Genomic DNA, 15,292 nt, shown 5'->3' with positions numbered 1-15,292 from the left:
TTCCTCCTATCTTTCTCATTAATTAAATAAATCTTTAGCAGTGGATTTTTAAAATGCTGAAAAACAAATTAAAAATGCTAGAAATTTCATAGTAGTGATTTCTTGGACAGGTAAAATTGAACAGCAAAGTTATACATAACTGGACAACATGTCTTCATAATGTTTTAGGAAGAACTGGTAACTTTTCCAAGGAGCACAATCCTATGCAAGCCCCAGTGAATACACACAGATGTATTTCTGTGTAAACAAGAGTAGCAGCAGTACTTTTATGAGATTGATTAAATTAAAGAGACAACCAAAAACCACTTACTGCAGATGCAAAAATTACTCTTTGTTAATCAAGAAGTTTGAATACTGCAGCAGCAATGTAAGGATTACAGTATTCTGTCACATGTTCTTCTAGGTGAAGGAATGCCCTTTGGTAGACAAAATGATACTGGGATATCATCCAGAAACCCCTGTAAGAGCACATGTACACTCCATTATGTGTGAATAACCATACATGCGTACAGATCAGCAATCTGTGTACACATGTACACACACTGAATGTAACGTGTGACTACCCCTCATATTAAGTTCTTTATGTTAAGAAAGCATTTTCCCAAAGTTGCAATGATGTTAAAGTTGTTAAAGTCAAGGATGTTAAATTATAACCTCTCAAGTCAGTTGTTGTCAGGAAAAACATGTTGCCAATAACAATATGCAAAGTTTTTGCAACAGATGGTACAGTACAATCCTGTACTGTGAAATGTATTTAAATATGGTAACTAATCCATGGCTCAAAGACATAAAACAGCTTCCTTATACCAATATGAAATTAAAGTTCCAAACAAATTTTGCAAAGAATGTAAGATGCTAGCAATTCAGAGTTGAATAAACTCTGCCCTAAATTCTAACAAAATGGTGCTCTTCCATTATTTTATGGAAAATCATAGGAAGGAATTTAGCTTTCAGATACTGATATTTATGGTATCAAGAGGCTAATATTTGTTATGACTGATAGGCATGAATGTCTGCTCTACATAACTGCATTTACAGTGACCTGGCTCACTTGTAATGATAAGCTGTCCACTTAAAATAAAAATGGGTTCTGTTGTGCCTGTAGTGCTCCTGCCTCTTCCATTTCATGGGCAACTCATGATTAGCTACTTTGTAGGCTGCACAGAGTGGCATGCAAATCTGCACTGCTGGATTATTTAGGGCCTTAAATGCCCAGTGGTTAACCCATGGTTTGTTGTTACGTTGCCCTTAAGTCCCTGAAGAACCTGGAATCTGAGTCTCCTACACTACACTGTACAACCTATAAAGGAGCCAACTGGGAGTTTTACAGTAAAACAAGATAAGCATCTACTTATACATGACAATTTTATCAGTTTTAAAGTGATGGGTTGTCATTACATGTGAACAGAATGTGTGTGTACATTATTTAAAATATTTTAAAAGAAGGGCAAATGTTTTTTTTAGCATGCATCTGCAGAGGCTTCTGGGGATTAAATGTGGTAATTTAGTGCAAACACCACCTACAAAGGCACAAAGATCCAAACTGGGCTTCCAACCACTCTGCACAGCAGAGGCAGCAAAATATGGTGCTGAAGTTATCAGTCAGCAGAAGTTTTCTTTTCAGATGAGTGGCAAGAGTTTAGTCATTGATGACTAGAAAAATTAAATGCAAGTCACACTATATATAATCACAAGAAATTAATTCTGGCTTTAACACTTGCAGAGGAAACCTTAAAATTATGCCTGATGTGCTTCCTAAGCAACATGTACAAAGTGAAATCACTGTGGTGGCATGATGAAATGAAATATGATTATTACATTTCTATACTGCCCATAGCTGAAGCTCTCTGGGCAGTTTACAAAAGGCGTATTAGGCAGAGCTGCATTTTTATTTACACTGTATGCATGTCTGAACATGTGTGTGTGTTAGCTTCATCACAGCCTAGAAACAAGCAATTTTTATAAGTCACATAAGGAGAACAATGCTGGATCAGAGCAAATGTCTATCTAGCCCAACATTCTGACATTCATACAGTAGCCAACTGATTGCCTGTGGGAAACTCACAAGTAGGGCATGAGTGAAATAACACCCTCCCATTCATGTTTCTCAGTAACTGGTATACATAGGCACACTGCTTCTGATACTGGAGGAAGCATTTAGCCATCAGGATTAATAGCCATTTATAGCCATATCCTCCATGCAGTTGTCTAATTCCCTTTTTTAGCAACTCGTGTTGGTGGCTATCACTATATTTTGTGGTAGTGAATGCCATAGTTTAATTATGTATTATGTGAAGTACTTCTATGCTGAATCTCCCACCAATCGCTTAAATGGAATTGGCTGGGTTCTAGTATTATGAGAAAAATGTCTCCCAATCCTTTCTCTATACCATGGATAACTCCATCATGTCTCTCCTGTCTCACTGTTCTTCTAAGCTAAATAGTCTCAGCTTTTTAATCTTTCCCCACAGAAGAGGTTCCAGCTCCTTTATTATTTTTGCTGCCCTTTCCCCAGCTATATAATATCCTTTTCTAGGTGTGGAACTAAATGAAGTATTCCTGCTGTGGTCACACCATAGATTTATTCAAAGGCATTATGATATTAGCAGTTTTATTTTAGGCCAAGCATGGAATCTGCTTTTTTCACTGAGGTGACATTTTCACAGAACTGTCCACCACAACCTCAAGATCTAGCTAGCTCAGCTGGAATTCCCCCCTCCCCCAGCCCCAAACATACATTACTTTAGACTTGCTTACACTGAACCACAATCGCCATTTGATACCTGTTCTCCCAGTTTAGAGAGCTCTTCATAATCCTAAATAATTTGATGTCATCAGTAAACTTGGCCACCTCACTGCTCATTCCCAACTCCATATCATTTATGAACACATTGGAAAAACACTAGTCCCTGTGCACATCCCTGTGAGAACCTCACTGGTTATATCCCTCCACTGGAAGACTTTACCATTTATTCCTACCCTGTGCTTTCTGTTATTTAACCAGTTACTGATCCATTGGTGGGTGTCTTCTCTTATTCCATGATTGCTAAATTTGCTCAGGAATCTTTGGAGAAAACTATTAGAAATTTAGGAAACAATGTCTACTCAATCAGATTGCTGCACATATTTAATGACACTTTCAAAGTACTCTAAAAGGTTAGTTAGATAAGACTTACCTTTGTGGAAGCCAATATTATTCTTTTTCAGAAGGGCTTGTCCTTTTATATTTTAATCTATATTTTACTTAATGTTTTCAATCAATTCAGCCAGACAGATCTTAAGCTAACTAACCCGTAATTTCTCAGATGTCCCTTGGATCCTTTCTGAAACATGGATGCTACACTAGCAATTCTCCAGTCTTCTGGTAAAGAGGCTGATCTTATGGATATGTTATATATTTTAGTTAGAAGAGCAGCATTTTCAAATTTGAGTACTTTAAGAATTCCAGGTTGGATACCATGTTGACTTGAAGATTTATTTGCTTTCATTTTGTAAACAAGAGAACTTCATCTTTTGTCACCAACATTTGCCTTGGTTCCTCAGACTTCCTTGCTGCAAGTTTCAGTTCAGGCACACTTATTTCTCCTACATCATCTGCAATTACTACAGATTAAGGGCACAATCCTGTGGCCTTTCAACTTGGTAGGGGAGGAAAAGAAGGAGACTGGGGCCAAAGGTTTACACCATTTACAGATGGCCTTCAATCTTCCCTGCCCTCACTCTGCACTGCTTCATCTAGACAGCAAAAAAACCCAGCCATTTTGATGAAATGTACTAAATGAGGCACATGGCAGCAACAGAGATTGCTCTCAGCATACCTCACTTCATGCATCAGATGCACATTAACCTCCAAGGTCAGGAGCTAAAGAACATCAATTGGGGCACAGCACTGTACCCTAAGATAACTCAGCAGTCTCATCATAAAAAAGTACTCCTTTAAACTTGGTCATCCAATTGTCCAACTGCCTCCCTACCTAGTTTCCAGTTTCTGATATATTTAAACAATTGTTTATTGTTGGCCTTGTTGTTAATAAAATGCTCCTCGAAAAGTTTTTTGTATCTCACATCCTGTCTGCTTGCATTAACTTTGTGCAATTATGTATTTCTTTTTGTTCTCATTTAAGCAAGTTTTCCATTTTCTGAAGGAAGCCTTCTTTTCTCTAGTAACTTTCATGACTGTGTCTATGTCTATTAACAATGCAGGTAACCTGCTGGACTTGGTGCTACCTTCCCTAATGTGTGGAATAGATTCTAGCTGAGTTTCTGAAAACATTTTGCAGGGATTTGTTTACCCTCTTGATTTACCCCTTCAACTTTCTACAAGTTTCTCAACTGCTGCTAATGATTGGAACACTACCATTATGTCCCCACTTCATCAAGCTCTCTGTTTTGGTCTACCCCTCTAAGTCAATAACCTTGGCTTTAAGCAAATTAATTTGTTCCTTAACAGTCAGGAATCCATAATACCAAGCTGTCCAGACAGTCATACATATGGCATTCAGTGCAATATTCTGGATAGTCCTCATGTACTTGCAAGCTTTTCAACCTTCATAGCTGATTGTTATTATTGGGTTTATTTACCTGGAAAACTAAATTAATTACTAAGAGAAGGCAGGAAATTAAGTTTTATTTATCAGGAAAGGAAGGGGAGATTCAACTACCCTAGCCTCATCACACTGCTGAACTTGCTCAGGTACTTCACACTAAGGACACTGAGCTCCTTTGCAAGCCTGTCTCCTTACACAGCTCTAGCTAGATTGCCCCAACTGTTGTTGCAGCCAATCAGATTAGAGGCTCTCATTTAAAAAGCAGGGGGGCATGTAGCTCACCTACCATTCTACAATAGATTCCAATGAGCACAAATCTAGGGAATGGAAATCTGCTATTCAGGTTAGGGTATAGCTGACAACAAGCCACTAGAGAGGGCAATAGACAATGGGTAGGTGATTAAGAAAAGGAAGTAGTTTGAATTCCCCTGGGAATGCAAGTGGCTGAGTCACTGACCTTGCCTCAGTGTACACTTTCCACCACTTTGTTTTGCTTTTGTTTGCTTAAAATGAATGAAAAGATGCAACTCTCAACTTAAGGTGGGTCTATTTCTGAACTTGAATGTATGAGTTGCTGCACAAGACCTTGCCTATGCTGAGCTTGAGTTGAAGCTATATTGCATATTTTGTTTACAAGCGGCTCTTCCACTAGTTAGGTCTATACAGTAGCCTTGCCTATTTAAAACTATATATTAATTTTACTGTCCGTTTCCAAACTTTGGTTTCATTTTAATTACGTGATGTTCTTTGAAACCACTCAGGAATCATTTGAAGAAAATTGTAGGACGTGTAAGTTCATATTGGATTCTACTGGACTTCCCTAAGACTTAGTTCCCAACTGTATGTTTGTGAACAGTTACCCTTCTAGAATTTAGTTCCTTTGCCATGCCCTTCTTTTAGCATCAGATGATGATTTATGCATTATTACCTGAGCTAATTTAGTAACAACTTTATTTCTTCTTGGTTGCTTAACTCACCTGCTCAAAAAGACTTTTTATTTTGATACTTTGTTGTGAAGCTAGGATAACTAGAACTCCTCATGCTCACTGCACTTGGTGAATCTTATATGGAAATAATTTATGCTATGCACATCTGCTCAGAAGTACATCCCACTGAGAACAATGGAACATTCTCCCAGGTAATTGTTCACAGGAATGCAGCCTACTTGTGTATGCATTAAAATACTAAAAGGAGTTGGAAAAATTATTTGAGTTTATATATCTAAAGGTATAAAATGACTATCTGTAAACAGATTGGCATTTAAGACGGAATGCAGATAAAGCTATTTCCTATCATGTTTGGTTAAATTGGACACACATGATTTAAACTTTTTCACAGATGGCAGAATTATATAATTGATTTTGTGCATTGCAACATGGAAAGAAGCACTGAAGTTTCAAATGCTAACAGCAACTGAACCAAAAAGTACCAATTCTTACCTTTATATACCAGCCAAGGAAATGAGCAGGAACAAATCCATCTAGTTTGTCCTGTAATTCAAGCAGAATAATAAGTTACACAGATATGACCCATTTTCCTTGTAAATATAATGAATCAAGATAAGTAACCACAATCACTACTGCCAGATGGATTACTGTGGTTCTAACTTGGAATATTTCCCTTGAAGTTTCTAAGATGTTCCAGACATATTAGTCCTTTTTAAAATAAAGTTTTTATTTTTTACATGTAAATTTTAAAAAGCAAGACAAATCTTCCTACTGTTATTCTGATACACAATAATGCTAACTCAAGATATATTTGATATTCTAATACCATTCTTGGGAAACAAATTATTTAAGCCCAAATTCTGTTTATATTTCATTTCAATGAGGCTGCAATGTGCTTAATTTATCTAAAATTAATGCTGTATCTAGCCATATAATTTAAGTGTTTTTGTTAGATTATTACCCCACCCCATTTTTGCCTCCAAAAATGCCAAACCTACAGTACAACCAGAGAAACTGCAATTATTTGCATCTTGCTTTTCAAAAAATGGACTAACTAAAAAGCCACATCCTTTGATCCAAGCTGTCTGGAAATAGAGTAACAGTTCTAAATCTACTGGTAGTTCCTGAATGTTATGCCAGTCTTGTGAATTACAAAGTAAATTCCAAGCTTTCTGAAACCCAGAACACACAGAAGCTTGAATCAAAACCTTGCACTTCTATAGCCTTAGTTTCAGCAGGCAAAAGACTCTAGCTCTGAAACACTAAAGCAGGAATAGAAAAGAATGGATATTATTGCTTTCAAGTATATTTTGAAGGTAAACACCAAATAAGACAATGATCCTATTGTATCTGGAAAAATGTTTCAGCACTCCTAAGTCATGTCACAGTCTCCTTCATGAAGCTGTAGGCACTCCTACAATTTCAGAAGGGAGACAGAATATGTCTCTCAAATAAGGGAGAAACGGAAGTTCCCCATTATTACACCATGCCTCCTTGAAACACTGGCAATTTCCTTCTCAAAAGTTTTATTCTCCTCTTCTCCTTGACTGGAGTGGTGGGTAGTAGTCTCCAACAACCATGTTCCTTTTATTCTTTGCTCCATCTAGACACTCCTGATAGGGCTACTAAGCACATCCTTCCATTATTTCTGTGCTGACTTATGTATCTTTGACATATATTGCAACTTAACCTCCCTTACTGTTCTGTGTGTTCCTCTTGAACAAGCTCTAACTTTCAATTGTGTAATTCCAGTCATGGGAATCATCCCACCAATTCTGAGTTATACCTATACAGTAATAGTCACTCTCCTGTATTAAGAGTTTAAGTCTGTGCTGTTTTTTCCCATACTCTGGACATAAGTAGTCAGATATCAAAGACCACATGCTTTATACTCTAGCTTTCTTCATACATTTTTTGGAAGACTATTACTGGGAAGTATTAGCATTGCTCTCCCTGTCGTGGTGCATAAACCTTTGTCCAAAGTTGGCCCAAGTTTACTTCTCTCCCCTGTAGAGTTCAGTTTAAAGTCCTTTTGATCAATTTCTTGATTCTGAGACATAACATTCTTCCCAGTTCTTGTGAGATGAAACCTATCCCTTGCCAGCAGCCCATCTTCAAGGAAGTATAGCTCACAGTCCCAGAATCCAAATTTCTCACAGCAGCACTACCTTCATAGCCAGGCATTCACCTGGAGCATTTTTCTTTTCCTTTCTATTCCTCTTATAAGTATTGAAAGGATGGATGAGAAAGCCATCTGGGCCCCCAAAGTTCTTGAGCTTCCTTTCCAAAGCTTCCAAGTCTTCAAATTTCTCTGCTGTTTTGCTCCTACATGGTTGAGAAGAAAGGGACATGTATCAGTGGGCTTTATGAGTGCTGGAAACCCTTCAGTCACATTGATAATTCGTTCTTCAGAGACAGAGCATATCTGGAGAGTCCATGAGTCTTCACAACAGCAGGTAATTTCCTACAACAGCAACTCTTCTTTTTGTTGTAGACCTTGGTTTCATTACTTCTGCTTGGCTGACCTTCAGGCTCATGCGTGCTCCTGCATGGGATGCCCCATAGCTTTTCCTCTACAGGCTGTTCCCCAGTCTCATCCTCAGGTAGCTGAAAGGAGTTTCACAGTTCCACTGCTTCCACTGGGGCAGAGTGTCTTCCAGTTCTGCTCCTAACTATCCCCCCGACTAACAAATTTTCCATATGTCACTTTCCCTTGCTTCAGGATTCTCCTCTTCTACCTTAGCTTGTTGTTGTTCTTCTAGATCCTGTACTACACACTGCTGTTGTAGTTCTACTGCTCTGTCTCTCTAAGAACCATTCATCTTCTTGTATTCCCTTGAGAGTGAACACATCCTGCATTCTCACCACTTCTCTTCCAGCTTGTATCTGTTGCACATATAGGCCATACTGATATCAGGCAAGAAACCAAAAGTGGTACTGACTTTGCAGGTCACCACTACTAAAGAACCTTTTCCATCCAGAGTCTCTATTCCCTTTTTACATTGGAATGGCCTGTCCTTTGCCTTGTCTTCTCTGAAGGTTAACAACACAGCCCTCCCAGTATGTAAGCATACGTCACAAGAAAAAAAAAATGTTAAGAATCTATTCATTTCACCAAATACTCAGAAGGCTGTGAAATTAAACCTTCCATCTAGTGGGTGATAATCCCACAGAATTACCCCCCCCCCCCACTTCTAAAGTGCACAATTAGTAGATAGCATGGTTTTGTCAATGCAGAGCTTAGTTGGAGCATATAAGCAGAATATGTATACTCTGTGTTATCTAAAAGAATAAAACAAAAATCCTGCACCAAGAATCCAAGAACTGTATAAATCAAGAAATTAGTAGGACTTGCATCATTTTGCATATTTTACACAATTTTTGCTGCTTTTCCCCTAGGAAAAGGCAAATAGCTATGCAGGCCGCTGAAGCCTCAACACCTGAGCATCAAAAAGCACAATCAGCCACTATTCTGACTTCTACTATTTCACTAGACATTCACTTTCAAGCCTATCATACCAGAGAAACGGGTTGGGAACTCATATTTTTTTTAAAAAAGCTTGAAATTTTCAAAAAGCTGTATGAATTTCACTGTTGTTGTTATGTGCCATCAAGTCTTCTCCAACTTAAGATGTCCCTATATATGAAAGCCCTCTAAAATGTCCTATCCATGACAGGACATGGGAGTGCTCAGCTCTTGTAAATTCAAGTCTGTGGCCTCCCTTATGGAGTCAATCCATCTTATATTTGGTCTTCCTGTTTGTTTTCTGCCTTCAAATTTCCCTCGCATGACTGTCCTCTTCAAGGAGTTTTGCCTTTTCACATATAGAATTACAGAACACATATTCCAGATGATGTTGGATTAAGCACCAATAGCCATGCACATGTAGTAGCATGGGGTGAAAAATGGTCCAAAATAGAAAATTTTCTGATGCTATTATTTTTTTTCTAGGAAAAATTTCCACACCATGTAGGGTAAATATATCCATAATTGTCTGGGCTGTTGTACTGCAAATCAATGTTAGATGTCTTATCATGTGATAGGATATGAACTTCTATATTTTTCTAAGGCAAGCACTGTTGCATTCCAATGCTCACTTGTCCATGACAGAACTGAAAAATAAAGTATGAGAACTTCTTCCAGTGGACAACAGAGTTGGCTCCAAACTGGGTTTGGACCATATTTATATATCGTATATTTGTCCTTTGTTGCTAACACACTTGAATAACAAACTGAAGGAAAATTGAAACTAAAATGAAGACTGTGATTGTTGTCTATTTCACTTTCCTCAGAAAAGTGCCTTACTCCTTCTCTTGAACTCAGGAAGTTAGAAGTGTTTTCATAAGATCCTTTAGCCATCTAGTGCTTGTAGTTACTTTGAGCTAAGTCATAATGCTGAAACACAAAAAGTCTTGTGCATGGCATCACTAAGGAAGAAAACAGAAGAAGGAAAGCTAGTTGGCAAATGTAAAAGTGGGCAGGAGTATGTTAACAATGCAACAAGAACAGAGAAGCATTTAGGCAGAAACTGACCTGAAAAAATACAAGACACATGGAGGAACTCCTACAAAGAAATGCTGGAAATCACTATTTAGAGGACTGGAAAAATTTCTAGTTCTACTTTTTCTGGAAAACCCACATCAATGTGCACATGATAACCATACAAACACAAACTATTAGGGTATAAATGTATTGTCAACTATGTAAGATTTCTCCAGTCAGTATCTCACCCAAACATTGTGAAAGGCATCTGTCCCATTGTCTGGATCATAAATAAGGCAATTACCACCATAGTCTCTTTCTGGCAAGGGAACCCCCAAATTAGGATCAATGAATTTCATAAACTGTCTTCCATCATGAACAGTCTGCAGAATTAAACATATTTATTAGAAATAGTTAAGACAGGCTCTAAAATACAACAGAATGTGAAAGTCTTTTCAAAAAGTTATTATTAACATTTGTTAAGGTGAAAGTACAGAGGAAATGGTCAAGTGCTTTTAATGGAGTAAAAAGAATGTACACATTTGGCTTGATAACCTGTGAGACAAAACTGAAGAAATTTAGGTATCCATTCACTGCTTTAAAATAAAAGTTATATAATAGAAGGTGTATAATCTCTACCACAGGTAAGCAATGTCGTGCCGATGGCCCTTGGACACAGTGATTGGTGCTCAATGAAGAATTCTACCCCCAACTTTTCTTATTGGCAGCTATATTTCCTTCAAATCAAACTGAGGGCCTCTGACAGATGCCATCTTCATTTCCTAAGAACACTTCAGGGTTATGCAGTGACTAGCCTTTGTAAGCACCAAGCTTCCCTTAACAGCCATTTTGTGGTGATGCCCTGGATCTTCCCACATTTCCAAATGTGCCCACAGATCCACAAAGGTTGCCTACCCTGATCTAAACTGATACGACTCACGGAAAGTAATTTTATCAATCAGTCCCCACATTTGGCTGCCTTCTAACTCTGCGTATGTAGCACCCCATGCCTACACCTCCTTTATATTTCCATCCTTCTCCAGAGCAGGCACTTACTGAAAATATACATTGTTTCTGCTCAAAACACAGAACCAAGCTAATTATGATCCTCTTGCATTTGAGATAAAGGTGAAGAACTGGCACTTTGCCATCAAGGAACAGTAATGCACAATTTAACAGCAACATGTCAGAAAAACAGATTTTTTCCTGTGTAATAGGGCCACTGTTAACAAAGGGTTGCATTAGAAAAGTTGTGCTTTCTTGGAGAGTCTTTAAAAATATTCTTACCTGAAAGAGTATGAAAATGAGGAAAAGCTCATAAACAACACTGACACACAGCCAAAATCTCCAGTAGGCTTGAGACAAAGGAAGAAAATTAGAGTATATGAATTTCAGTTGTTGGGTGTATTTCTTACAGATTATGTTTAACTCAAGTTAAATATCTCTTTAACACTTCACAGGACTAGACTGTGATTGGGTTCACACAATGCAACAATCCATCATGTGCAGGAATCTATAATGGGTTGTCATGTTGTTCAAACCCAGATGGATTTCTCCAGTGCATCTTTTTAACAGGCAACACACCACCTGAACAGCCTATGCTATTGTTCTAGGTGTTGTTCTACCCATGATGATTGTGCTACTTGAATCAAGACAAGCACGAATCTGGCTTCCTCCTTTTACTCTAACTCCCAGGGATAGGGAAGAGAAGAAAATCCTCTTTCAGGTATAAAGTGTAGAACAAATGACTGATGATGACTTGATTCAAACATAATGACTACAAATTGTGGACTGATTAATCTACAATTTGCTGCAGCACATGCTGGGTACATTCCACAGCCATTCTGAAAATGCAGTTCCTGGCTGGGCCAGTCAGGATTTTCCACATAATGTCTGAACTACAGATTAACTACAGGTTAATTATGGGTTAAACAACACACAGGTAATCTTAAATTAGTAAGGCTAACTGTGGCTTTTTAACCCATAATTAACCTATAATACTTGGGTTCAGATATCACAAAGCAACTCTAATCAGTCCACAGACATCACAGTAAACTGTTTGTTAATTAATCTAGAATTTCTTGCCATTATGTGCAAACAATACCAATGCGTCATAAAATTCTACTGAGTTCAATGAGACCTACTTCTACAATGAGCACAGAATTCCACATGTTGTCTTAAAAGTGACCACACATATAATTTCAGGTGATGCCCTTCAACATTTAGCTATAGTCTGTAAATGAAACAAGTAGCTTTTACCCAGTGGACATATGCCATGTAATAGAAGTTACTACTTTCAAAATTTATCTATAATTTTAGGAGTTATTTTATCAGAAATTTTGAATGCGGTGTACAATTTTGATTACCTGGATGAGGTCTTGAAAATGGCCCATCTTTAGCTTGTGTAACTCCAAAACACAAGAAAACTAAAATGCTGGCAACAATACCTCTGGGAAAAAATCAAGAAGAAAACAAACTTCAGCGTTTGAGCATTAATAAAAAGACAAATTGTTGACATTTATTAAGCAAGTCCTTTTAAAATATTCATACAACATTTACAATACAACAGTTATTTTTTTAAGGAGGCTAACCTTGATTGGACTCAAGAATTATAAAGTCTAGCTCATACTACACTAATAAGCCGACTGATTTAAATACATTTCAGCAATTAGAAGCATATAGTGAAGAAGAGCACTAACTCTGCCTGGCTCATCACAGAATTCAATTATAGCATATTAAAATCCACACTCAAAATAAAAAATAAAACAAAAAGAAAAACCTTCACAACAAAAATATTAATTTCTCAACAAAAATATTAATTTCTCAGACATACTTATACATTTTGCTTTGAAGGATATCCTGGATGAGGAATGTTTTGGCAGCAACTGACTTCCTTCCTGGCAGTGTTTCCATGAAGAGTGTACTGGTCTAAATGTGTTTGGACAACAATAGTACTGAATAGAGCAAATGTTCTAAAGCTGGGATTCAAGAGAGTTGCAGAACTGAGCAAGGTTTCACCATTTAGGATAGATTTACATGGTCACCTTCATCAAGTAACATCACCTTTAGGCAACATGACATGCTTTTATTTGCTTCAATCCATAAAAAACTACCTGACTCTTTAAAAGATTCTGAAAGACAAATACAGTAAAGTATGAATCCTTAGAATATGCAGCAAAAAGAACAGACCAGAGCCACAGAAAAGTGCAATACTATGACAAGGCTAAAGTCCACAACTATTATATAAAACGGTTCTTCAAATGCACGGAACTGTTTTAATTACAGGGGAGCACTGAAAATACAGTCCAACTGGAAGCTGTAGGTCAGGTCAAACAGGGTGTACATCTAGTCTGCTAGCTTTTTTTCTCAGGTCCTCTCCCAACCTGAGATCTTATCTTGATCAGCAGCTGATCAGAGATAAGAATCTTTCTTTGCTGAGCACTCCCTTTCTAAATGCTGAGCAAAGAAAAAATTCTTATCCCTGTAATGCAGCAGAGAACTTTTTTCTGGCAGGGCAGAATCAGGGGAGGAAGCTGATTCAAAACTGTCTTCTTTTGAGTATGGTCCTGCATGTACTGCCATATGATTCCTTCCTTGTTACTTCTGAGTAGAAGCTTGTCTTTAAGCCTTAAACAGGTTTAAAATTGGTACAAATCACATTTAGTACAAGTCTATTTAGCATGACTTTAAGATCACCAGCAAAAAGCACACAAAGCACTGATACTAGAAAGGTTTTAGTAACTGAAGGCAGAAATCTATTAAAGTCAATTCTGTTACTGAGCTACAATGCCGAAACCCAATGAAAAGATTAATGTCTGATAATGTTCTTTTTAAGGCAGACTTTAAATACTGAACTATTGAATTTATGATAGGTCATCATGTTCAGCCAAGGTTCTGATCTCTTGCAGAGGTACACTGCCTCTATTTTTTAACTGTCCTAGTTGACGAAATTACTAGTAAAAGCCTGACAATTTAATTGGCTCAAACTATCAAGGGTTAAGAATGAATAGTCAAGAACTGCTACTCTGCTGAATAGAACTGAATGCCCTCAAGTTTCCATGTATTGAAAACCGGCATAACAAGCTAGAGACAAATTTTCAGAAGTGAGAAACAACAGGAATCCAACCCTATGAAAAGGTTGTGATTTGACCATATGTGTGTCTAGGGGAGCAAGGTACAACATTTCATACCTTGAGGGCCACAGGAGTACTTCAACATGGAACCCAGGGGCCACACAATGAATTATATTTCCATATTGTAAATTTAAGTGTTTACAGTATATTATTTAATTTAATATACACAATTAATATATTTCATTAGCCATTAAACAAGGAAGAAAACTGGTATAAGGTCTTAAGAGTTGATTTTAGAACTAATTGAATGGAAAAGCATGCTCCTTCTCCGAGCCCAGCCCAAGCACAATGATCACTCTTCTGGGGTGCTCCACCCCTTTCTTCCCTGTTTCTCCTACCCAGAAACCCTCCCATGTGACTCCCTGGGCCCTTCTTTCTTCTTGGAATTGGTACGCTGAGCCTTTTGTACTTGCACTGACAAACTCTCACCAGCAGGTCTCATCAGCTCCTGCAATGGCACTCAGGAGCACTTGTCACTTTGCACTTGTCAGCTGGAGAAGCGCAGGAAATATACAAAATATATGGAAAAGTTTCAATGGGAAACTTGATTTCAACTCAATCTTTTTCTTGCAGATTTGTATCACTGGTTTAAATTGCCTTGATTTATATCAATCCACCCTGGGGAGAAGGGGAAGGTCAACAATTTTATATAGAGTAAGTATAGTCACACTTGGCAGGATGCAGGAAAGGTGCTGAATGAACATATACAGTATCAGATGTAGCATAACCAGACAGTTCAGATTAATGGACAGTTCACAGAGTCTAGTAACTCTGTACAGTCTAGTAACTCTGTATAGGGAATCCAATTCACATAGATTATTTATAAAACTATCTAGTCATGGAAAATTTAAAGAACTAAATTAAGGACTCACACAACAAAACCAAAGCACCAATATTTTCAATTGCAAATTTCAAGCCTTAAAGAGCTGGAAATGTACATTCAAAGATCTCTTAAGGAAGTTGATAAACCTGGCTACAAGTAAGCCTAAAATTGCATTTGGACACAATGCTGGTTTACTGTTACAAGATGACACCTCAAGTTGACGCATTGGGACTTGCACATTTTCCACTCCCTTGGTATGCAAATAGAAACATGGAAACATAGAAACAGAGTGAGTCAGAACAGGCCTCCTGGGCCATCTAGTCTGACCCCTGGCTCCAGCCTACTCCACTCATGACATG

General features: G+C 37.8%; 1 protein-coding gene across 3 annotated transcripts in view; it reads right to left on the bottom strand.

Annotated features, from left to right (window-relative positions):
• The window catches only part of PTDSS2 (phosphatidylserine synthase 2), a 50,857-nt gene that overhangs the window by 22,207 nt on the left and 13,358 nt on the right, over nucleotides 1-15,292 (bottom strand). For all 3 annotated transcript variants that reach the window (XR_006414263.1, XM_044425643.1, XM_044425645.1), the window contains exons 3-6: nucleotides 12,344-12,426; nucleotides 11,265-11,332; nucleotides 10,226-10,360; nucleotides 5,987-6,037 (exon numbers count right to left, since the gene is read on the bottom strand). Coding sequence is in view for 2 of the 3 variants with exons in the window: in XM_044425643.1 (XP_044281578.1) it covers nucleotides 5,987-6,037; nucleotides 10,226-10,360; nucleotides 11,265-11,332; nucleotides 12,344-12,426 (337 nt within the window). In the remaining variant the exon portion in view is untranslated. The remainder of the gene's footprint in view (nucleotides 1-5,986; nucleotides 6,038-10,225; nucleotides 10,361-11,264; nucleotides 11,333-12,343; nucleotides 12,427-15,292) is intronic.

Source organism: Varanus komodoensis, unplaced genomic scaffold (assembly GCF_004798865.1).
Source record: "Varanus komodoensis strain SLA01 unplaced genomic scaffold, ASM479886v1 scaffold16, whole genome shotgun sequence".
In the NCBI taxonomy this organism is placed as follows: domain Eukaryota; kingdom Metazoa; phylum Chordata; class Lepidosauria; order Squamata; family Varanidae; genus Varanus; species Varanus komodoensis.
This window is presented reverse-complemented; position numbering and strand designations above follow the sequence as displayed.